This window comes from Thermobia domestica, chromosome 4 (assembly GCF_964235325.1).
Source record: "Thermobia domestica chromosome 4, izTheDome1.hap1.1, whole genome shotgun sequence".
NCBI classification, from domain to species: domain Eukaryota; kingdom Metazoa; phylum Arthropoda; class Insecta; order Zygentoma; family Lepismatidae; genus Thermobia; species Thermobia domestica.
This window is the reverse complement of record NC_137457.1, coordinates 251,050,194-251,074,950: the sequence shown is the minus strand read 5'-3', so window position 1 is coordinate 251,074,950 and position 24,757 is coordinate 251,050,194. Positions and strand designations below refer to the sequence as shown.

General features: G+C 36.4%; 1 protein-coding gene across 4 annotated transcripts in view; it reads right to left on the bottom strand.

The window, feature by feature from the left end:
* Naprt (nicotinate phosphoribosyltransferase) overlaps positions 1 to 24,757 on the bottom strand; it is a 202,150-nt gene that overhangs the window by 81,798 nt on the left and 95,595 nt on the right. For all 4 annotated transcript variants that reach the window (XM_081755725.1, XM_081755726.1, XM_081755728.1 and 1 more), the window contains exons 5-6: positions 15,243 to 15,370; positions 6,205 to 6,323 (exon numbers count right to left, since the gene is read on the bottom strand). In XM_081755725.1, the coding sequence (XP_081611851.1) occupies positions 6,205 to 6,323; positions 15,243 to 15,370 (247 nt within the window). The remainder of the gene's footprint in view (positions 1 to 6,204; positions 6,324 to 15,242; positions 15,371 to 24,757) is intronic.

Below are 24,757 nucleotides of genomic sequence, written 5' to 3'. Positions count from 1 at the left end.
TGAAGAATCGTTATGAAAAAACTGGAAATGCAAAGAGATTGTAGAAATGATCCCAAATTGCTTCTGATGATTCTAACGTCAGTGATGTGGTTGATGATAAACTTCGAACTTTAGGTAAGAATTAATTTTGTATCACCAATATCTTTCTTTTTGTATTATGAAAATTTATTTCGTCCCTCTCCCCCACCTCCGTTATAAATTTTCTTAAAAACTTTACACCCTGGTATAGCTTGTATGAAGAGACCAGGCAAGAAAGCACAAGATATGGTAGTCACCCGCGTAACTAACCATTAAAGCGTGATACTTATTGACACATAATAGCCGATGCCGAACGTCAATGAAACTCCAGGGATGACTTGATCTACATTTGTTCGTCTGTCTGTATGTATGCACCACGCTACAGGGTGCAATTTTCGGTCTTTTAACATTAAATTTTTAGGGCAGAGGCCAAGGTGCAGCGCATCCGGAATTTGCTATGTAGATTTTGACTGCGATCCGACGTAAAATATCAAAATTAGTGGTTCGGATCCAACTTTAAACAATAAGCCCTGTCTCATAATCTTGCTACGGATGCAAAACTAATCAAACTAAGCAAACTAATTTTATGCGTTTCAAACAAACTTGGGTTGCAAGACAAATCTTGCTTCAACTCCTTTAAAAATATTTTTAGATATGGGGCGTTCAGAGCACAAGGGATCCAAGTCCATTTTCAGAAAGGTTCACTTTTGCTCAGCAAACGCAGTATCTTCATAGCCAAGGGAAACAAAAACCATGTGAAAGGGTGTGGACTAGAGTTTAATAGGACAACCGCTAGACAAGATCGTTGATGGAATGGGGGAGGAGGGCTAATTTCCCCCTCCTTGATCATAAATTTAAGATATTAATATTATATTGTGTACGCTGGAGCGTGGGAATGATTAACAAGTCAAGCTCCGAATGCCATAGTCAATAAGGCAATATTACATTGAATAAATGCAGGGTGTGTCAAAAAGAATATACCGACGGAAAACGTCATATCTTCGCAACCATGAGTCCGATGTAAGAGAAAAAAAAAACTACTTAACAAGATGCAATCTAGAGTTTTATATGATTGCCGCTAGAGAGGGGCGTCCGCTCAGATGTTATTCGCTCTACCCCAAATTTCCGATTTTGGCAGTAATGAAGATTTAGAAATCTTTTGCTAAGCAAAGTCCAGCAGAAAAAAAAAAAATGATGTCCTTCACCGAATAAATACAGATTTTGATTAGTTACAACCCATTTCCATTGGCCGTAAGGAGCTATAGACTTATGTTGTTATCTTGTATATTTTTGGTCTAAGTATTCCAAACGTGGCTTTACTTCCGAGTTTCGGGCCTGCTTAAAATTCTGGAAATTGGGCCTACGTAACTTTCCAGTTTTAATCATCTGTATGTTCTCCGTATTTATTCGGTGTAAGGACCTCACGCTTGTTCTGTTGGACTTTGCTTATCAAAAGATTTCTAAAACTACCTTACTTCCCCCCAAATCTGAAATTCCTGGTGGGGATGGGGGCAGCTGCCCTCCTGCCCCACTGACGCCCTGTCTAGTGCCTGTCATGAAACTATTCAACGTCCTTTCACGTGGTTTTCGTTACATTTATTTCGGACTATTGACTGAGAAGATATTACGTTTTGAAATAGAATTCTTTTGCTGAGCAAAACTGAACTTTATAGAAAATGGACTTAGATCCGTCTCAAATATTACTTTTCTTCAATAAATCACTGACGTAAAGAACCTACATAGGGTGCAGAAAATATTCTAAAGTTAGCACAACATGAAGTTTGCTTCAAACATTACTTTTCGAAAATTCATTATTTTAAAATAATTTTATTAGTATCTGTGTTCTGAAATAGTAATCAAATTTTGCAACTAAAATCTCACCCGCCTCTCTGCAACGTGAGCTTAGCCCCTAAAGGCACAATTAGGAAACTTTCAGAAGCAGTAACTCCGGAATGATTTGTTTTAAGGCTAAAAGAACCGCACCAGCGAATTTCTGGTAAAATTCTAGCATTAAAACATGTAACATGACTCCCTTTGCATTTGAAATTTCGAATACCAATCAAAGATGGCCATCATGATGCTTGACAGCACCATTTGATGTGTCGGACCACTTCCAAGTTTCATCATTCTCCCTCAACCAGTTCTCAACACACGAGGGTGGTGAGGACTTTTGTTTCACCATGTATATTGATAGATTGTGTGAAATCTCCATAGTACATAGATTTTAAAAATCTACCTAAAAAGCTTATTACAACCAAGAAAGTACTTATGAGAGTCACTGGTAAGAGTGTGTAACAAAAGAGGGTCATGGAGTCGTGATATGAAGTAAGTTTAGAATTACTAATCCATACTGAAATATTCCGTACCCAACACAGTGTAGTCTTAACCAGGATAAAATAAATGAAAAGGTCGGTTGCAAGTAAAGAGCAAAAAGTCTTACCAAATAAGTTATTACAAGATTTTGAAATATGTTTAAAATCGTGTTTTAAACTGTTCAAAATGTTTAAAACATGTTTTTTCCGTGTGTTTTAAAACACGTTTAAAAGATTTTGAACATCATTTTCATGTTTTAAACACACATATTGATCTTTAAAAACTTTTTTCCAACCCTGGTGAACAGTCCAGGTGGATCCAATTTTGTAATGCAGTCATGTGAGTGTCGCGAGGTGGAAATTAGTGTATGTTTCAAGTGGAGAAGGGTAGCATTATTAAGATGGAGTAGGTACCACTACAAAAAAGAGGAAATTTATAAATGAGCAGAGAACTAACATAATTATGTTAAAAAGTGAAAAGAGATGAATATAGTATTCACTACGAAACATTTAAGTAAAACCAAAACGTAATTAAGTAAAATGATAGTAAAAATGTGAAGTTTGGAATGGTGACCAGTAAGTTTTCCTATTGCAGAAATCATTCAACCTTTATTAATTTTAGCAAATCTGTATTATATATACACACTGCACTTGCAACACAGATAATTAACTGTCTCCTCATTTACTTTTGTGATGCCTTAAATTGATCTTTAATGTGAGATTTATTCTATCTACTTTTGTTCTATATAACAGTTACAAAACTCTTGAGTACGTCCAAGCCCCACCTCTGATAACTCATGACTCGTGAGCCAAAGGTCTTCACAGCAAATATTTCAATAAGCGTAAAGCCTCATCCCCTTCAGGGCCTGATCAAACCCCACCAGATATTATCAAGTGTTACCCCAATCGCTAAAATATCCATTACAGGAGGTATTAGTAAGTCAATAGACAGTTATCATTTTCTAACTAGATGGAAAGTTCTTTATATTTGTCCAATTTACAAGGCTAACAGAACTAATACTTAATATAAAAAATTACAGACCAGTAGCAATGATCTCTGTACCTCTCTGAATATTTGAAATTATTATTCAGAAACAAAATATGTTCACGTATTTACTGAATTATTTCATACAGTTAGCATGATTTTAAATCCAATAAATCAACAGTAACTAATCTTACTAACTTACTAACAACAGTTCTCAGTTTACAGCAACAGTTCACTCACTCAGTAAGAGAAACTGACAATAAAAATCAAGCAGACACAATTTATAGTGTATACAAGTGGAAAGCATTTTGATGTCATGATGATATTTTTCTTGTAACGGTAAAATTTTCACATACGCTACGTAAATTTCTATCATTATATCATCTCAAACCCAGATATCGTGTACGCTACAGAAATGTCCTGACTTCTGAATTTGTAGCTGATTCAGTGTTCCGTAGGATTCAAACTTAGGACCTTAACTATGTTTGTTATAAGTGATTTACCTGAATGTAATGCCATAAAAGCTGTTAAATACATTTTTTTTTCCGTGGCATATGTTCAGAGACTGCATCAGTTTGCAAAAATGGCATTAATGCACTTTCTAAAACTACCGTTAAATACTAGGAATTAAAAAAAAAAAAAAAAAAAACGCTGCAGACTTGATCATATATATCTGATTCCAGTGTGGCAATAAGCTCAAATCTGAATCAAATTGTAAAAGAAGTTTAAAGAAATTTCGGGTTTGTAATGAGACAGAAGTGTGTTCAATACTAATGTGCTTAAAATTCTATATAATGCACCCTTGAAGCAAGAAGAGCTCATTTTCTTTTTTTCTTTTTTATTATTATTATTATTATTATTTTTTATTTTTTTTTTTTTTAATAATAATAATAATAAACTTGTACATAATGAGACAGATTTACCAACATTACTACCAGAAATCTCCTATCACGTCCCGAACAGGGAAACGCGTTTTTGCTTACAAACATTTCGTTAAGTATCATAGCGTATGAATGTATTGAGCATATTGCTTACTAGGAGAATGTGTAATTTGTAATAGTGTCTGAATAAGAAGTTTTAAAATTGATATATCTGTTGTACATGTATAACAATTTGAGCATACAATTTTGTATATAAAGGAAGATTTGCAAATTGTAACAATGCGTGTACTACGTACTTATAAGCACCATCAATAGGTGTACATCTATTGTGTTCAATTTAGAATAAAAAATTTAAGAAAATATATAAATGTAAGATATACTCAAGTCAGTCCCTTAAAATGATCTCAGTCCCCTCACCCCGTCTTAGTGTTCTGCTATGAGCCTGCGTTGTCAAGAACTTGAGGTAGTTGTCGAGAGAAATTTGGTGAAGCATTTGCGAGTTCTTCGAATGGAAGTAAGAGACATTTGTTAAAGTGATAGGGATCGGAACATTTGAAGCGAAGGTACTGCATTATCATGTTATGCCTTGAGTCGCAAAATGTCTATCTTCAAACATGACGTCTACATCAAGGAAGTTGATTACGCAGTTGGGAGAATGATCAGGAAGCGTGCTGAACTCCCTCATGCCTATGTGGTTCGTAGGAGACTCAGTAGACGCTTATGTGGTCTGGATCCCACGTCTCGTAGATTTGTTCCTGAACGGGACGCTAAACTCCACATCAACCAAAAAATCGGCAACGACATGTGATGTCTCCTATACTAATCTCAGTTAAAAGCATAACATGAAAAAAGAAACAAGCTTATATTTGGAATAGCCTAATCATTTGAGGAGAAATCGTCGTAGTACAAAGGCAACTGGATGCTTGTACGGAAGAACATGATAAAATTACGCCTTTGATAATTTGAAGAAACAAATACCAACAAGGCAAACAAATACAACTACCAGGTAAACTACTCAAAATAGTCAAAGTGAAACAAGATAGCTGAGTGACGAGAAATAACTAGTAGCTTACATCTCGTAGGAAAGTTTTACCGGAGTGTGAAAGATCTTTGCTAAGAAGCATTCTTGGAAAGGAAAGAAAAGGTCGAGTACGAAATTAAATCATTAGAAATATATTCAACCAAAAGTGTGTTCAAACGTAAATAGATCTAGTATAAGCTAGTACAGTGAGGTACGAAAAATGGAAGATAGGAAAACAGCCACAAGAAAAATGGCAAGATGAAGAATAGCGGAGTGACAAAAAAAAAAAAAAAAAAAAGTTGAAATGGCTTCGTATTTATCCAAACCTTGCAGAATATTAAATTCGCGAATTATCATGATTCTTATAGCGCTTGGGATAGAATTAAATACTCAAACAATAACCACAGGACTGAAATTAAACAGCATTCGTAATACAGCACTTTTCTACCAATTAAGAACCGGATTTCATCTGTGCATTGAACGATACGATATCGTGAAATGTATGAGCAACAGTATACCGATTATTCAAGTGCCTTATTCCCAATATTCTTGTGCGTGTTACTGAACAATGCAACATTTTCTTACGTTCATGATGCTCAGTGCCATATTGCAGTAAAACAAACTATGAAAAGTCAGCGAAACAAAGCATCCAAAGCCATTAGTGAGCCCAGCCAACCCTATATTCGAACCACTACAACACGACTGGATTGTACTTCATCGTGTTGTAAGAATGTCTCCGCTCTCACAGAAAACTGTTAAAGAGTACTCTTGTGCTGAGACCAACGCCCGAAAGGTTAAAATAAAACATACTGTCTCCATTCCCGACTGGATTAATTAAGCCTTTGCCCCAGTAGTGGAACAAATTCAATGTGAGTGCATTACATAAACAAAAATATTCAAATACCAAGGTGCATATTAACTTAAGGGTTATCTCTATTTTCCTCTATCTCTATACATCGATATCTTATTTTGATATATCATCCTTACCCTTATTCTTAGCTCCTCGAAGTTCGTGAACGACGTTACATACGCATGCGCATGCGTTCCTTTAACAGGGATGTGAAAGAGTTTTCCAGCTAGTACATTACTGGTACCGTCAAATCCACCTAGAAATTAAGGAATATAATATTAAAAATTTTAAACAACTTTACTCTTATTATGCTACCGTTTCATCTATACATTGTTATCTACTTTCAATTTGTTTAACAATACTAATAAGACAATAAGAGATCAGGTTTTCTACAAGGGGCGCGGAGCAGACTTCCATATCTGATAGTTAAATATTGCAGAGCGAAAGCTTGAAGTGAGTTGTGGTGGAGAATTTGACGAGGATAGGACGCCATTTCATAAAAGTAACCATGAGCCTCGCTGACGCTTTAATAATGTATTTTCTGTGTTCATACTTGTTACAAGACAAAGGCTGTTACTAAATTGCAGCGCTCGTTCAGACATTTCATAGGTTGTTGGCATTACTTCAAAGTTCCGTTGCAACAGTGTTCTTATAAAATGGTATACTACTCACTTCCCATTCCCCACCCGCAACCCATTCTAAACTATCGTATCTGCACAATATTCAACTTTGAAATGTGTCAGTCGGCTCCGTGCTACGCAGAAAGTTTCCTTCGTCCCGTGGAATGCGGAGCCGACTGACACATTTTGAAGTTGAATATTGGATAGATATGATAGCTTACAGGGGTTTCGGGTAGGGAATGGAAAGTGAATAAGATGTCATTTCATAACAATCTAACAGTTACAGTGGACTTTTGGAGCAATGTCAACTAACAATTATTGTTTTGATCAATTTAATTCGTTTCGTAAGAAGCATGAACACATCATTCAAGGTTTCCAGATGTCCACAGTAACTGTTATGGTGTTCCCATAAAATGTAACCCATCTTCTTTCAATTCTTCACCTGCAACCCTGCTATCGTGTCCGCCTAATATTCAGCTTTCAAGTAAGTCTGCTCCGCGCCACCCTGTACAAGACATGTATTTTTCATTTACAAGTAGAATTGAATTAAAATCCTATTTTTAAAACTACAAAATGTAAACCACCAACAAATACGGCACTGAAAGAAAATATTAATCATTTTATTATATCGAAATATACAAACAACAATAAAATTTTGGTTTTATGTTTAAAAATATTATAAACATACTTGTAAATTTTTATCTTATCCTTAATGTACGATATAACAAATTTTCCGAATAGCTCCATAACCAAGGGAGCACTATTGTCAGACTTCACCACCGAGATTGTTTGGTCCTATATATATATATATATATATATATATATATATATATATATATATATATATATATATATATATATATATATATATATGATAAAAGCACCTGACAAAAATGAATAAATAAAATATATATATAAATAAAACCAATTAAACTTGAATAAAGAAATATTAAATTATGAGTATATGCCACTTTCGTGCTTGGTATGTCCTTTAGAAATTATCGTCCCAGTAACCCAGTTACATTTTGACTTTGGTAAATATTTTGAATTCCTGTCTCTCCTTCAGGATACCCATTTTAATCAAAGTGATATGACAAAAACCAAGTTGGAACCAAGCTAATTACGTACAAAAACTCATTTCAAACTGTTCAGTTTTTTTTTTCTTTTTTTCCGTGATTTCAATCTTATATAGATTTTGTTAGTAAGGTATACTGTAATAAAACAGTATTGATCGGAAAAAAGCTTTCTTAGCCGATAGTACACGTAAGTTTTGGGAGAAAAAATATATCACGACATACACGTATTTCTACAAACGTTCTACATGCAAAACCACGTACGTGAAATATAGGACATCGAAATCGTAATATACTGTTCCTCTTCCATGCCTTTACCTGCATGCTTTTCGACTAATAATAATAATAAAAAGTGTCAAGGTTTTATCACTGTTATTAGCATATGAATACACAAAAGTATAAAATCATTGATACTTTATCTTAGAGAAGATTTGTTGATATATTTCGGATCGAACATGACCTGGCAGCATAAAATAGGTAGCATGAAGTTCTATCCTATATTGCAAGAACTTCTGTTGGAAGAAAGAAAAAAAAAAAAACTTGTTGAAAATTATTTCGAATTACATAATCTTAGAACATAAGGTCTTCACAAATTAAATGAAAGTTCACGAAATTCTGTTTAACACGTTCCAAAGTTATGTTCATTAGAGTAAAACAGCAAGAAATGAACGATGGTATAAGTAAGTAAATAATAATAAAGTGGAGGGAGGGGAATACCAAGAAAATCTACACATCACGATGTCCAGAATACATTCGCCTAACTTGACTGTCTTTATGCACTCTTATATTACTTTTAAATAAGTGCACTCAAGGATGATCTTTCAGAATGTTCAATAATTCTTTGCAGATTTCAACGTACAGTAGGCCTTATATGCATATTTTAATTCAATTAAAAGGAAATTTTCTAATTTATCGTCCCCTGGTTACGTTCAAGGAGACGGATGATTAATGAATGTAAATTAAGGAAGAACTGGTGGAATATGGATATAAAGTTATATGGTCTGGGAATGAACCAGGGGCCCTTACACCAGATGTGAAATCTCTACCACTAAGCCAGAATCTTTAAGTTTTACGTCCCACGATTATGCCGGCTACGCTAAAGGAGATGGTGATGCTGAGACTGAATAAAAAAAGTGGGAGGAAACTGGAGAACCCCGAAAAAACTCACGCACACGGCGTCTGTCCACCACGAAGTACACTTGGCGCGAGCTGGGATCGATCCAAAGACGCCATACACCAGAGGTGAATGCTCTACCACTGAGCCGCCGCGACCCCACCATCAAGCCAGAGTTGCCCTATATAATTCAAAACAGACTTCAGGCAAAACAACTTTCTTTGGCATAATATCATACAAGTATTTTATTTTAAAAATGTCAACATTAATAGAATATGAACTTTTGAGACATGGTTTCAAAAGATTCTCGTTGCAGGAAAAATTATGTGCTAACGACATCCTTAGACAAAACAATAGTTGTTACTTGCTGGGTTCGAATTAAAGAAGGAGATGAGGAGCATTTACCCCCTCTCAAGTAACTTTCTCATTTCGTCAAAGATTTTTTTTCTTGTCATGGAAATACTTCTTTCATTCCATATTGTAAGGATACCTTTCAGCGCGAGCACATGTTATCCATATGTGATATGCTTTTAAAAGAAAAGCTAAATTGTAATTTTATATATGTAATACCTTTTAAGTGAAAGCATATCTTGCGGTAGTAATAGTGTTGGTATCCCTTTACCTTATTAGAGATTTGGAAAGAAAGATAATATTCATTGCTCATTATTTATTACAAGTAATTTAATGTGACAAGATGCAGACTTCTGATAGTATAGGAAATATGCTTAACAAGACAAATTGTAAAGTGCACTTTAAATTGGTCTGCATGATTAATAGTTACTTCAAAGTTTCAAAGCAATTTAAATACATATTAAGGTAAGGTGAGACCACCAATTGAGATACAATTCTCAAAAAGACATATCAATAAAGCAAAGGTAAAAGAAAAACTTACAATGCAAATAGCGGTTTCTTAAGTTCTCTCATGTCTCTGAATATTAAAGTCCAGTGAAACTTATTAAGAGAGAAACGTCCATGTATGAGTCCACTTGAGTCGTAGTTTTTCAAGACGACGATTAAAGAGAATGAGATTGAGTGATACAAAATGTATATTTTCCAGACTATTTATATGATTCTACTTTTTGTGAATAACATGTTTGTCTTTATAAAATCCAAGAGCTTAACTACGTCAGTGTTATTTTGTAGAGTGTTTGTGTCCTTGGATTTTCCGTTCACTTTTTAAAATAAACTTATTTTTCTACCTGAGTACACACTCAAGAAAAAGTTCGGATTCACATACATGGTAAAAATTTTAATATTCCAACTAAATGAAATAATTAGTTCTTTTTGATTATACAACACACATACAGCACGTGCTATATTATCAGTACAGCACATGACACACAAAATCAAGAAGACACGAAGCCAGCACGACAGGACCCGAGGAGGAAAGACCCACCCAGAAATCGCCTATAAAAATGGACCCGTAGAGGAAACGAAAGAAGTACCTGTTGACCACTGATCGCTTAGCCTACACTTGCTTTTGAAGTCGCTCTGGATGGAGTATTACCTTGCCCAAATCTCTGGAGGTTAACATAAGCTAAGGAGGTTCCCAAAAGTACCGTGTCCTGAAGTCGCTGCAGATACACTGGAGGCTGCTATAAACTAAAGGGTTTCCGTATAGAACATTTCCTTCCTTCGCCTCACTTGTTAAAAATAAGATTTTGATATATTCTCTTTGTAGATACAAAGACTGTTTTATGATATTTCATAAAATATATTAGGTGAAGAGCTAAATCTCGGATTGTTACTGTGTCTACCTAAAAGACATTACGGCAACAGGAGCGAAGATGAAGTTGAGATACTAGATAGAGATTAGTTTCAAAGTGGGACTTCAGCTACCAGATTCGAATTAGTACGAAAGTAGAAATACTGAAGCTATTAGATGCCAATAGCTGCCGAAGTAAAAGGATTTAAGATCGCAGACTGCAACTGTTTCGAAGAGAAGGATTTAGGCTACCAGATTGCAGTTGGTGCCACTCTCAGCAGCGCTCACATAACTTAATACAATATGCCTATAAATATCTGGTTCATGTTGGCTTTGCTTTAGTAATTCAAAATAGAAGTAACACAAAGTCTACAAGCAAAGCACTTATAGACCTTGCTTATACAATTCATCAATTTACTAAATCTTTGGCTTCATCAGACACATTATATCTGATGTGGCTATGAAAGTAATGTGTATGATAAAGCCAAATCAGTAAGTTGTAGAAATCGTTACATATCGATATTTTAATAATAATAAAAAATGTATTCTGTTTAGATATTTTGTATTATTTTTATTTTGAATATGTTTATGATGTTGAAGGGAGTGATAAGGATCACCGAGCACTGAGGTGAAATGACGCAAATGAGGAAATGAATGAGGCAAAGTGACTGCAAAACTCAATCAACATCTGGACAGTCTGCTACAACAGCACCAAAAGAATGGTGCCAAGAACACACGATCTGAATCGCTAATGATTGGGAACTCATAATAATATGATCTGATTAATCCCCTTTTACCTTATTTTCGACAATCAGTGTATCTACATACGATGGATACCCACAGACGCTTGTGCTCCAAGTTGTCTCCTCGTACAGTACAGCGTGGAGGTAGTTCTGTGATGCTGACGGTCCTAACTTCCTACTATTCCGTGAATCCCGTGAATACGCTGCCATGAAGTATTGCTAACAGTAATTATGTGGGCATTTTAGGTGACCATCTTCATCTTATGGTTCAGATGATGTTACAGGCCAATATCGTAATTCTCCTAGACGAAAGTGGCGTCAACAGGCACTGCTGGAGTTTTGAGGAGTGGTTTCATGAATATCGGGACAACACTTACACTGGCCCACCTGGTTCCTAAACCTTATCATTGAACACCTGTGGGCTGAAGCAGATATACTTAATCTTCGCTGACAGAACTGCGTGCTGCACTTCATGAGTAGTAGTACAATATTCCTTTAGAAACCATTCATGACTTATTCATTTATTTCACGACGAACCAATTTGAATATCTCTCTATATTGCAATTTCACCTTCGTGGTCAATGTTGCCTTGCTTCAGCAGTCAGGATCCCAAAGAACACAAATATCTGATATCTTACTCTCATACTAGTGTATTGCTCTCCATTGTTACTTTTGACTAACAATCATACAGCTGTAGTCCACATGCAGAAATGTGACAGAGATAGAATACATGAAAAATGTTACACTTCGTATTTATTTTTCCATTTCTACTAAATCGTCACCAGATTCCCAAGGGAAGGTTTTAAGTTTAAAAATTCGGGAATCGAACAGCTACACAGTACCATTCGTTTCTGTGTGGCCTTGAAAAACAAATGATATATTAATCTTGAAAGCAACTGCATTTCTCCAAAAATGTAAGTAATCATGGAAAAAACAAAAAATCCTCTCCAGCTTGTAAAACTTGGACAAATGCAGACATTTAAACAAGTACTTCATTGGCTTAACTAACACTGTAATTTGATTGGATACCTGAACACGTTATCCTCTCTACAGGCTTCACATTGATTACAAGTAAACGCAAAAACCTTGAGTTCTCAATGAATCTGGAACAATTCACTTGTTGCCTACTTTCTGAGTAGTAGGGGGTGGGGGAGAATCGCATACCAATATTTTTGCCACTTTTCTTTGCAATGAAACTACCCATGAAAAAGAAAAAAAAAGCCTCGGAGCAACCGGTGCCTTGCACGATGACACGTAGTGCTAGTCCGTGCCTGCAAACAGTGATGAATCAATAGGGAAATTTTCCGTGTCAAGCAAGTGGCTTTCAGAGGTCACACTTGTGCCAGGCAAATAGTGAAACCATCAAACACACGCTGTTCCCATTTCAGTTTTTCTTCCCTTTGCTTTAGTCATTCATCAACACGGGACTCAAATTCTTTTGTGAAGCGCGAGTGTATATTTTATTATTACTTCTTGACTATTTTTCAAATATACATATAATTTATCACGCTGTGAAATATGATGAGTATTACGTTCACTGTGCCAGACACGAGGTAAACAGATTTTATCACCTATTACTTTGTTTTGCAAGAAACTGTAATCACATAATTACTCAAACAGAAATTAAACGTCGTAGATATCAATCATTACAATTTATGTTCCATCAATTTTAAACAGCTTTATTACCTACTGTTTTCGTTATTTATTACTACACACATTATTACATTATACATGTTAAGTGTACAGCTTTCAAAATTTCTTAAATACACTCGTTTTAAAGATGTTAATAGTACACATACTATTCTAAGTTGCCAACTATTCCTTGTATATTGTGATGAAAGCTCTTTAAAAAAGCTTTGAGAAATTCAAAACGCATTTTGGAAACACATCCAGAGTCATTACAACTGAACGCTCTGTGTTGTATAATTTGTGGTTGTTGCTCATCTTCTCTATAAACCACACGAGAGAACAAGGAGCAAGAACAAACTCGGTATCATAACTGTTGACTTTGCACATATACTGCTCGTGGATCCAGTGACGACTTCACTACGATTATTTGCTTATTCCATTCTCCTATTTCATCCTCTCATCCTTTGCTCAACATGTTTCTCTCTGCGATTTCTCCGTCTATAAAACCGCACTCCAACGTCATAGAAGCTAGAAGGGAATGACAAGCTTAGATATACAGATACCACCCCCATCATTCAGGTTGTGAAACTCTCCTATAATTGGAGATAAAAATCAGTGGCTGTCCAAATTCGAAAGCGAAATTCAAATCGAGGATTTTTCGTGTACAAAGCAAGAATCAATACTTCATCTACGTACGTTTTTCTTTGCAAAGTATAGTTTAGAATTATAACCTATCCATTGTGACTCGTTGAAGTTTCTGATTTTGTTTATATTATTATTATTATTATTATTATTATTATTATTATTATTATTATTATTATTATTATTCAACAAATGTAACTGTAAAGTTAAATAATCATATTGAATGCTACACACTTGTTTTTCGTATATTGTGCATTCGAACTAACGCTATTTAGGTAATCTTGATGATTTAATATGTTTTTCTTTCGACAATTAACATCTAAAAGTGTCTTCCATGTGTTCTACGACCTTACTCCACTTTACAAAACTCGTAGCAAATCTGCTCGAATCTGACCGAATACCGAAAATTTGTGGTATTGATTTCCTCAGTCGTCAGATCTGTCTTGAGATAGCCAAAACTGTGATGAAGTTTACTGTAGGTCTTGCTCTCAAGAATGTCCTACAAGCAGTAGTCTAGTGGACTACGGCCCGGACTGCCAGGTGGCCAATCCCCAGCAACAATAAATGCAGGAACATTGTTCCGCAGCCACTAATGTGTCATCTGTGCCTTGTAAGAGAGTTGAATCTTATTGGAATACCACCTACAAATAGTGTTGTTCAAGGGCCTCACGACATCCTCCAGCACAGTCGGTGGTAGTTTTGTGCCCCAGTTCTCACCCCATTGTGGACAGAAGTTAAGTAGTGTCATCCCTTGGTAATACATACCCCATCACACCATCACTGACGCTGGATGATGATCTCTCTGGACTCGTGGTTGTTAGTTTCCTTCAGTTTTGCACGTGTTCTGGCATAATAGTCATTAAATTTTTCCTCCACGGTGAAAAACTTTTCACCTATGAAAAGGGTATTTTCATGTCCATTCTCTACATGCCACTGGAGCAGTCGTTTTGCTCTCTAAAGCCTGTCATTCAACCGATGGCTTGTGGTCCAACGTTATGTCCTCATATGAAGACAATCTTTAATGTCTCGCGACATTGTTCGTATCGAAATCTGTGACTATCTGGTCTTACTTTTCTGTTTCCGAAGTAGATTCCGGTCTGTTGCGTTGTCGCACTTCTTTCACCACCTCTTGTGTCCGTGCTGACCTTGTACATCCAGATAGTGGTAGATCATTGACAAAGGAACGTTCACGAAATCTTGCTATAATCAAATTGCAAAATTATGTTCAGTGGTTGCATGAGGGTGAATATATCCCTTAGTTTTAATCTACCACATCTGTATAGGGCAATTACAGCAACTGCTCTCCCTATTCTCCCATTCCATCTTTACACATTAAGGTTTCTTCTCCAACTGGCCCGTGTTCGCTCCCAGAAAGTTCTCTTACTGATCACAATCATGCCATCTCTACTTTCCTGTGTAACGGTTACGGGACCATCTTCCTTCTGTGATGGAATTTATGCAGAACTAGGTGAACATCTTTCAGCATTAACATGAATTTATGCAGAATTAGGTGTATATTTTTCAGCATTAACACATGTTCGACAATTCTTCCAACGTTGAAAAAGACTTAACATTGTGACGAACTAATACGAAGACAAATGCAAGAAATTGCACATCTTGAGATTAAAAAGGAAATGAAAGTAACTTACCGATATATGAATATTTGGAAGCTGACAGTCCTCCATCTGGACCCTGTGCTCTCCTGAGACCAAATTCAAGCAGTTGAATTTTCTTTCCAGCAGCCATGCGATAGCGTGCTGCATTTGTGGCTACTAAACTGTAAAAGAAAAAAAATAGTATTCAAGTCAGGATTCAAGTTTCGAATCACTAGATTTATAGTGTCTGAAAGAAGCCAAAGTGGATAGCTGGATAAACTTACTCGTTTATAATTTTTACAATGAAAGAATTGTTTTGCTCAGCAAGTAATTTAAATCAAATTTAAGACTACAAAAAGCAAAGTTTGTACTATGAAAAGCATTACACAAATTACAATAACACATCCGAAATTCCAAATGCACATACTAATTAGAGAAAGTATACTTTAATTATAAAGTAACAGTATAATGATACGAAAATATTTTTAAAAACACGCAATGAAAGAAAAAGAAATAAGCATTTTATTCAGAGAAAGTATCAAAGCAGTTATGAGTGAAACTATAAAAGTAACCCAGAAAGTTCTGTCGCTTGTGTGGAGGTCTGTGTTCAATTGGCTCTCACACCATGAGTTGAAAGCGAATGGAGATAAGGCGAAGGTCAGTTGTTGGTATGGATATATCCAACACATTACCTGATGTTCAGTTACACTGTGAACTTGTATAAGGACAGAGTGCACATGGGACTTCCATAGAGCGTCACAAGGGCGTGTATGCTGTACGGGTTCAAACTGGCCTCCAACACCGCTGCAGCGGGGCGGAAGATATGCCAGGCCATTGGTGGCGGTGTCGTGACTATGCGGACAGTGCAGCGGTGGTTTAACAAGTTTAATGACGGTGACGAAATACTCGAAGACGTACTGTACCACGTGCCGGAAGACCAACACACATACAAAATGAAGATCTTTAGGCAGCAATTGAGGCGAAAAGTGGCCAGAAATGAACTGGGACTATAATTCAGTGTGAGTGGAGAAACCATTCGCCAGCATCTCCATCAGCTTGGGAAGTACTACAAGTTGGGTTGATGGGACCCACATGATTTAACTCCGAGCAGACACCTGTGTTTCTTTGTTGTCTCGTCTGAGGAAGGAGTAATTTCCGGACAGGCTGTTGACATTTGATTAGAAGTGGGTCCTGTGCAGAGCTCCACAGCGCTGTCATCATTGGTTAGTATCACATGAACCGGTTCCAAAACAGCGAAAACCAGCACTGCACCAGAAGAAAGTCCTCCTATGTGTTTGGTGTACTGCTCGCGGCATCGTGCATCGGGAACTGCTACCAGCTGGTCAGAACATCAATGCAACTGTCTACTGTCAGCAGTTGAGCCGTGTTCAACAAAAAAACAAACTCTGGAGCCAACAAATCTGAATCACAAAGGAGTCCTCCTGTTACAGGACAACGCTAAGCCCCACGTGGCTACGATGAACCGGAACATCTACGCCTTGGATGGGAAATACTATTGCAACCGCCATACTTCCCGGACATCGCACCATCCGATTATCACCTGTTCCATTCCTTGGACAATCACCTTAGAGGAACCAGTTCAAATTCCTAGTAGAGGTGCAAAACGCATTTTCACAACTCACCAAGTTCTACCGCGATGGAATCCATGGCCTTCCAGAACTTTGGCAGAAGGTCGTCGATGCTGATGGGGACTATTTTTGATCTTCCAGGTACGTCTTAGGTGACATATCGACGTTCGAAGGTTGTGGGCGAAAACACGACAGAACTTTCTTGGTTACCTTTATAGTTTTTGGTGTTATTTTTTTAAAATTTAACTCATTTCAATGTAGTTACCACAAAATGTAACGCTTTACACATACAGTTACTCTTTTGGAAATTAAATGAAAGAATATAATCATTAAAAGCTTTCTTAAATTTGCAGAATTATAGCATCAATGCCAATCTTTGCTGGTGTATTGTTCTTCTCTACTTGAAAAAATGAAAATATCAATTGTTTTTAACTCGTAGTAATTTTAACTTGCTCGGAGTTTGTTTTTTTAACGGAAATTTTGAACTTACGAAAATAAAACATTTTAATGACGAAAATATTCATTCTACCTTTCTTCCAGTAGTCCTAAAAAGAGAGATATCAGCGAATTTGTTTCAGACTGAAACAGGTAGACATCAACAATGAATTCACTACTGAGACAGCAAGTAATAGACTTAGAACTTTCGGTTTCAATAGACGCAACTAGTGATGAGCGCAGGAGTCTTGGTCTTGCAGCTTGTGCAAGAGTCTTGTATGCAAGACCAAGATCATACTTGCAAGACCAAAACCAAGACTCTTGCACAAGTACCGGTACTACTTGAATCTTTTACAGAATGTATCACTCGAATAACAGTATAGAATGTACATCTTTCACTCGAGTGTATCATAGGAGGAAAATCATTACATCTTTCACTCGAATTTTTTGCCTTCAGTAAAAATGCCGCTGGATTGAATGTGTTCCCAATAATTTATGCAATCCTGTGAGTAGATCTGCTCCTGTAGCATACCTACAATATGTCGTTTTCTGAACCGGTTGTTCGCGTTTTTCTGTAGTTATTTCAAGCTACACAGGTGTCATTGTAATCAAAGCTTGTTGCATACAAAGAAATGTGTCATTGGTGCTGGATTATCATGTATTCCTGCGTTTTTAAACAATGAGAATTGCTTATCGAGAAATCCGACATTATTCTACAGGTGTGTGTATTATCTAGAGTAAATTTAAACTTTTGACATTCCGGCTGGTAAAGTTTGTCGGCTCATCCTGAGATAAATATAGCAAAAAAGGAGTTTGTTTTTCACCCTTCAGTTGCTCTACTTCAAGCAGTCTGCTGATAAAACGCCACAAACATGCAGTAAGGAACTGAATGCGAAATTGAAAGTTTTTCTCATTCAGCACTGAACAGTTAGCTTTGAAACAAGTGCATTGATATTTTAAAATTAACATCTTGGTTTCTAATTCTCGGGGTTTTCCCGTTTCCTTCTAATTTCTTCATTTCACCATTTCATTCATTTCTCATTATCGCCGTCTCCCTTAACCTCTGTGCATAAACGTGGGACGTTAAACTATATATTTCATTTCATTTCAAAGCATGCTTGTGGTGTTCTTCCAAAATAGAGAAATGTAGTATTGCATCGGTAATTCCGTATACCATAAGTGCCGACTTCATAGGTATAGCCTTGGCTCCGAGATTTAAGCACCCGTTGGAATTTTTTAATGTGGGTTCATAAAATTAATATCGAAATAACATTTTCATAACATTGAAAAAAAAAAAAACTTACTGCATGTGACCGCAAGTTTGATTTCATGGGCGGATGCTTATACATTAAGTAATTGTTTATCAATATAACTTTTAGCCTCCTTAGATATACTGCACATCGAGGATTGAGCGATGTAACATCATACAGCAATAAATAGTCCATATTCACAAGTAAGAGTGATTTTGTACAGTTATTTTAAATAACTTGGAGTTTGATGCCGTTATTTTGGATTTCTAATTTAGGTCAAAAGCAGTGGCGTATTTAAGATTTTGTTCCGGGGGCCTATGCATAAAACAAGAATATGTACTTATTTTTTTACTTTGAGTTCCTGCAAATTTTAATGAAGTTGCGCATATAAATTTATTTCTGGGGGCTTGAGCCCGATAGCCCCCTATATACGCCACTGGTCAAAAGTATTTATATAAATCGAGTTTACTTAAAAGACGTGGACAGTTGAGTCTTTTTCAGTTTTCACTCAAACTATTCTAAAATATTAAGAAGTTTGATTATAATTATTATTCTTTTATTTTTACTCTCTTTTTGGCAAATATTGGTAAACATATCAACACCATCAACATCATCATAGCTATTCTGCCATTCAGTGACGACGCCAGAGGGGGACAAGGGGACGAGTGCCCCCTAGTAGCTACTTCTGCCTCCCTGACTGCCCCCCCCCCCTCCAGACTCCTACAATCTTTAAGTAGTATTTTATATCAGTATCATAACCAATCTCATTGTCAAATTATAGTCTACTTGCCATGCATTTACTATGTGGCAGATTAGTGCTCAAGCTTTCTACTTTGAGCGTCTGGGTATGCACCCATATTTCTGTTTTCTAATTTAGCGCTGTTTGAGGTATATTTTAGTTATACTTCTTTCTTGCGATTTTTAATTATTGTGCCTAGCGAACAATAGTAGATTTGGTCGACTTGTTTTTTTCTCATTGGATCAACTTCGACTGGAAACAAAAGAAAGGTAAAACCAGTTACGTAACTTGTTTGTATTTATCCAGATTTGAAGTTGCCAGTTTCATATTTTGTTTTATTTAAAGGTTCTATACTTCTTTTTTCTGAAACATTATTCTCGGCTTTCAATATTCAGAGGATGTGCTTATAAGAGCTTAATTTGCAACTACCAGGGCTTAATTTTTTGAAGGGGATAAAAGAGAGTTGTGTTTTCCCTTCCTGCAAATGATGATAATAAATTTATGGAATTAAATTTATTCCCAATAAAACGTATTGTCAGAGTGCTGATCTTTAATTAGTAATTGGTATATACTAGTGCTCCCTTACTTATTTTGTTTCAAAGTACTGACGTGACGTCTACCATATTGACTAGGAACTGCTGAAAAATTCGTAGCCCAACCTAGGAGTGCACGTGGAATAGTGAAGTCTTACTTCTTCTACAATCTTCCCCCTTGTGCAGTGGTCCCGTTTTTACAGAAAAGTTAAAAAATCTGAAGATTTCCTCGCACCACTGTTCGTAGCACTACCCCTATCAGATCTAAAATAGCATCCTTTCAAGTGTTATTGAAGTTTGGGATATAAGTACACGTAATAGTTAGACGGAGCTAAATCTACGGAATAAGAATGATTATCTAGACATTGAAATCCTAGATTATGCAACGTCAGTTATGTTCGCAGGGGCTTGATGGACAGGTGTATTCTCCTGAAGGAGCAGAATTCCTTTCTTCTCATTTTCCGCGGCGTTGAACTTTGAATTTTTCTTTCAGTTTTGTAAGTAATGTAGAGGTTCTGGATTAAATATCTGACCGCTGCGGAGGTAGTCTATGAGTACGACTGCATACTTATCCCAGAAGAATGTTGCAAACAGTTTCTCAACCTACTTCAGTGTCTTGAACTTCTTGGGGCGATGGAGAAATGAGTGCTACTGCTCCATTCACTGTTGTTTCGATTCAGGATCCTAGTGGTACAACCATATTTCACCTATGGTTAGTATTCGTGAGCGAAACTGATCAGCATTATGGTCAAATTGGAAGATTTCTCTTAATACCGTCACTCTTTTATTCTTCTGATAGATATCTTGGGAACCCATTATGCCGAGAACTTGCGCACACCCAAGGCATTCTGAATTATACTACCGACGAGTTCCAAAGAAATGCCCAGAATCTCTGACGTAAGTTTTACTGAGAAGGTAAAAACTGAGAAAGCGAGGTGCAGCCAGACCTCAGACTATAATAAGTATATCGTGAGTTTACTATACACTTTAAAAACTATAAATAATAGCTTAAATTATTTTTGTCACTCAAAAACTGGGGTGGCCTAAGCGCTCCAGCCCCGGGCTATATCCACCACTGACTGAAATGCTGCAATTTTCAAGAATAATGTCACAAATTGCATCCATGATTACGGGAAGAGTCATTGCTTTTAATCATCCTGGATGTAAAGCATAATATGTTTAGAAATAGCCACGTTTATACTAAACCACTTCTTCAGCACTATATACTAGGGATGGCCGGATCCGAACAACCGGATCTGATTGGGTCCGGATCTCGAACCTCGGATCTGGGTCCGGATCACGGATTTCGGATCTGGATCCGGATCTCGTATCTGGATCCGGATCTCGTATCTGGATCCGGATCTCGGATCTGGATCTCGAATCTCGGATCTGGGTTCGAAATTCGGATCTGGATCCGAAATCCGGATCTCAGATCTTTATTCTTATCCAAACTCGCATCCCACCCAAATTGTGATAAACTTGAATATCAAAAATTCGCCTAAAGTAATTTCACGAAGTCCTGAGAAAGTAATTTCACGAATTAAGCGAGTGAAGAAGAAAGCAAAATTAAGACGAATACTGACAAGTCTATTTGTCTCCTTCATTCTACACTAAAGATCAAATGCTTGCCTTACTAAAAAAATAATCTGATTTGATCCGGATGAGAGTTCGGATGTCGAATCTAGGTCCACCTGGTTGCAGGACCGAGATGAAATATACATATATTTATATTTGAAACCGGAATACAAAACTCGAATATTTAAAATTTCTCAATACACCTGTTTCGTTGACAGTTAAGAAAACAAACAGTTAAGACACGTATTGACTAGTTTTTACGTATATTTATCGTGCTCAGTCTGCTCAAAATATCAAATGTATACCTTACAATTAAATTTAATAATTATTTAGTAAATTACAATATGAGCACCGAGAATAAACTATGAATTTTGGTGCCCCTTATCTAGATTTGAAATTTCGGATTCATACATAGAATCAGGCTGAAAGATAAATATTTGAGATCTGGAAACCGAAACAAGTGCTAGTACCAAGATCGTAGCCGTTTGTACCTAAGTAATGCGAGCGCAATGCACTTGGACTAATTCCGCATGCACTTTGGGGAACACGAGAAACATAAATATTCTTTTTCAGGGGCAAGTCGCGCTTTAACGTGACTTTTCATGAGTGCTGTGTTAAAATACGAAAACTGTAATGGCGACTTGTTTGAAATAAATGCCTTTTCTTTTTTAGCAATAAAGTTAGGTACTTTCACATTGAATAAAAATTAGCAAAGCACATTTCACTGATTAGAGTGCTGGTTCTTATGGAAGCTTTTACACTGAACCGAAGATTTCCTCATGTGGGTATCGGATTGCCACAATTCACCTTGCTGAAAGACGTGGTTTATCAGGAGGTCGGCCAAAATTCTTTTGGACTTAGCCTAATATTCACTAGTCCACTATACATTTGCGAGGTTTTGCTTTGGAAAATGTAGTGTATACAACATTGAACAGTAAAAGTATTACAATAAAAATATATTATTAAAAATATTGATTAAGTAATTGGAGTTAAACATACTTTCCAGTAAGAATTATATATAGAGAGGATTTACTTTAAAGTGCGATGCAAACGAATATTCGAGTTTTAATCCGATTAGAAATCGATAACTTACACAAGAATATTTACTTCATTAGTTCTATAAATCTTTATGCTTATCGTATTATAATTCACTTTAAAATTATGATTTTTCCATTTCAAAACGTAGAACGAGAAATAAATGTAATATTCTATTTGTTAAGGAAACCTTTCAAACAGTGATTTCAGAGCATGACCTGTGGGAGAATTTGAGACTCTGTCGACATAAATTTCCCCTTTCGTGGCCATAAGTTATCTTCGATCATGTTCAAAGTGGACTAATAATGTTTTATCAGTTTTCTCTCATTCATATATTGACCATTACTGGGGGAGAATCTTCTGAAATCGTCAATGCTTATAGTTAGTTTCTCATTACAAATCAAAGGAAAATAATGAAATATTGAACATAATATTTTGTTCTCAGCTGTGGATTTTAGATTTGCAATTCATATAATGTTCCCTTCTACGGGACAGGACGTTTGGGCGCCGCCATTTGGGCGCGGACGTTTTGGCGCTGCCGTTTGGGCGCCGGACGTTTGGGCGCAAAGCCGTTTAGGCGCCAGACGTTTGGGCGCGAGGTACATAGTAAAAATCACAATTTACGACATATAAAGTAAGCTAGGCACTGAAAACTAAGCGCCAATCAAGATATATACATTTCCTACACTTCTATCTTTATCTCACCTCATTTATCTGTATATTTTCTATCTCTATCTTATTTATTCATCTAAATTAAATAGTTTAATGCGTTTGTGGCATTTGTTGCCTAACCTCGTCATGGATTGATTTTTCGCTTGTTCACGATTCTTGTACTTCTGATCTAATTTTTGTATTATATAAGAAAGCTAGGAAATAAAGGAATCAGACGAACTGTTAATTTTCTTAATGTTAATTAAAACATATTGATTTAATTTTTGTATTTTTTTAAAGAAAGTTAATAATTACATATTTATGAATATTAAAATTTGTTTTCTTTCGTATTACGTTTGCCAAACTCTTCTCTTCCTTAAGTCCAATAAAGAACTACCAATAAAAGATTGCAGCGTAGTCGCTAACACTCTCGCCTTCGGTGCGATCGGTTCCGGGTTCGATTCCCGGTGGGGGCACTCGGTCGAAAAAGTGTAACACGCTCTTTCAGGCCAGCCACCCTGAATGAGGTTTTCCTGGGTTTTCTTCATTCACATCAGGCAAATGCCGGGGTGGTACCTAATTTATAGGTCCAGGCAGCTTCCTTCCTTCCCCAATCCTTTCTTCCTTCCCTTTCCCCGGATAGTGTGCTCCCTCAAACGTGACGGGCTAAATGGCCTTAGATGCCGAGAGCCCAGAAATCTAAAAATCCTATATCCTAATCGAGTTGAGGGAAAGATATTTTGCATACATGGTGTCTAAGACATATTTTGCATACAGGATGTCTAACACATTGAGTTTAGGAACTGTAGTATGCCGTATTTCTGGTATAACTTTTTTTTATTAACATTCCAATATAAAAATCAGAACTTAACACATATTTTTTTCGTCCCATTGTAAGCATTTAATCTACATTAAAGAAAGTGGCGAAAGAAAAAAAAAACAACGATTTCAAAGTGAAAAATAATAGTTAAGTGTACATATATTGGTCATTTACCCACTAGAAATGTGTTTGACATTCACACTTATTGCGTAACTACAGCAGAAGGCCTGCTTTAAGTTTTTTAATGGAATAGGCTCACTATGTATGTAATGCAGTCAATCATATGTAGTCTGGTCGACTTACATTTGGCTTGAAAAGTTATCAAATAAAAAGCACACTTAACTTTCGTTGAAACTTAAATTTACAAAATTTAATTGTTAATTCAGTTTTTATAATTTTGAAATTCCAGTATTTCTAGTATGTAAAACAAAATCCAGTATAATTCAAGGACTTCCACTACAGCAGACACCTTGTGATATCTTGATTCGAACTTAGTACTCAGCGCCTAACATAACGACTTTTTAACTCGCGCCCAAACGTCTGGCGCCCAAATGGCTTCGCGCCCAAACGTCCAGTGCCCAAACGGCGGGGCCCAAACGTCCGCGCCCAAACGTCACGTACGCCCCTTCTAATGGAATTTGAGAGAAAAGTAGTTGCCGAAGATTTATTTAAAGAAATGTTCTTAGTCCTATGATGAAAATAGGAACACACTTAAAAAAAAAAAACGAATACCCTCTTCAGGGTTTGAACACACAAACTTCTAATTGATAGAGTAGTGACCCAAACCGCTCGACCAGTTCGTATGTCTTCAGTGCGACTCTTTTGACTTTTGGGTATAGTAATTTCCTGCTCCACACTTCTTTTTGTTTATGTCGATACGAATATAAGTTTGTGGTGAATATTTGGCAGTTACAGGTCTTGCAATGCATAAAAGTCTTTTTC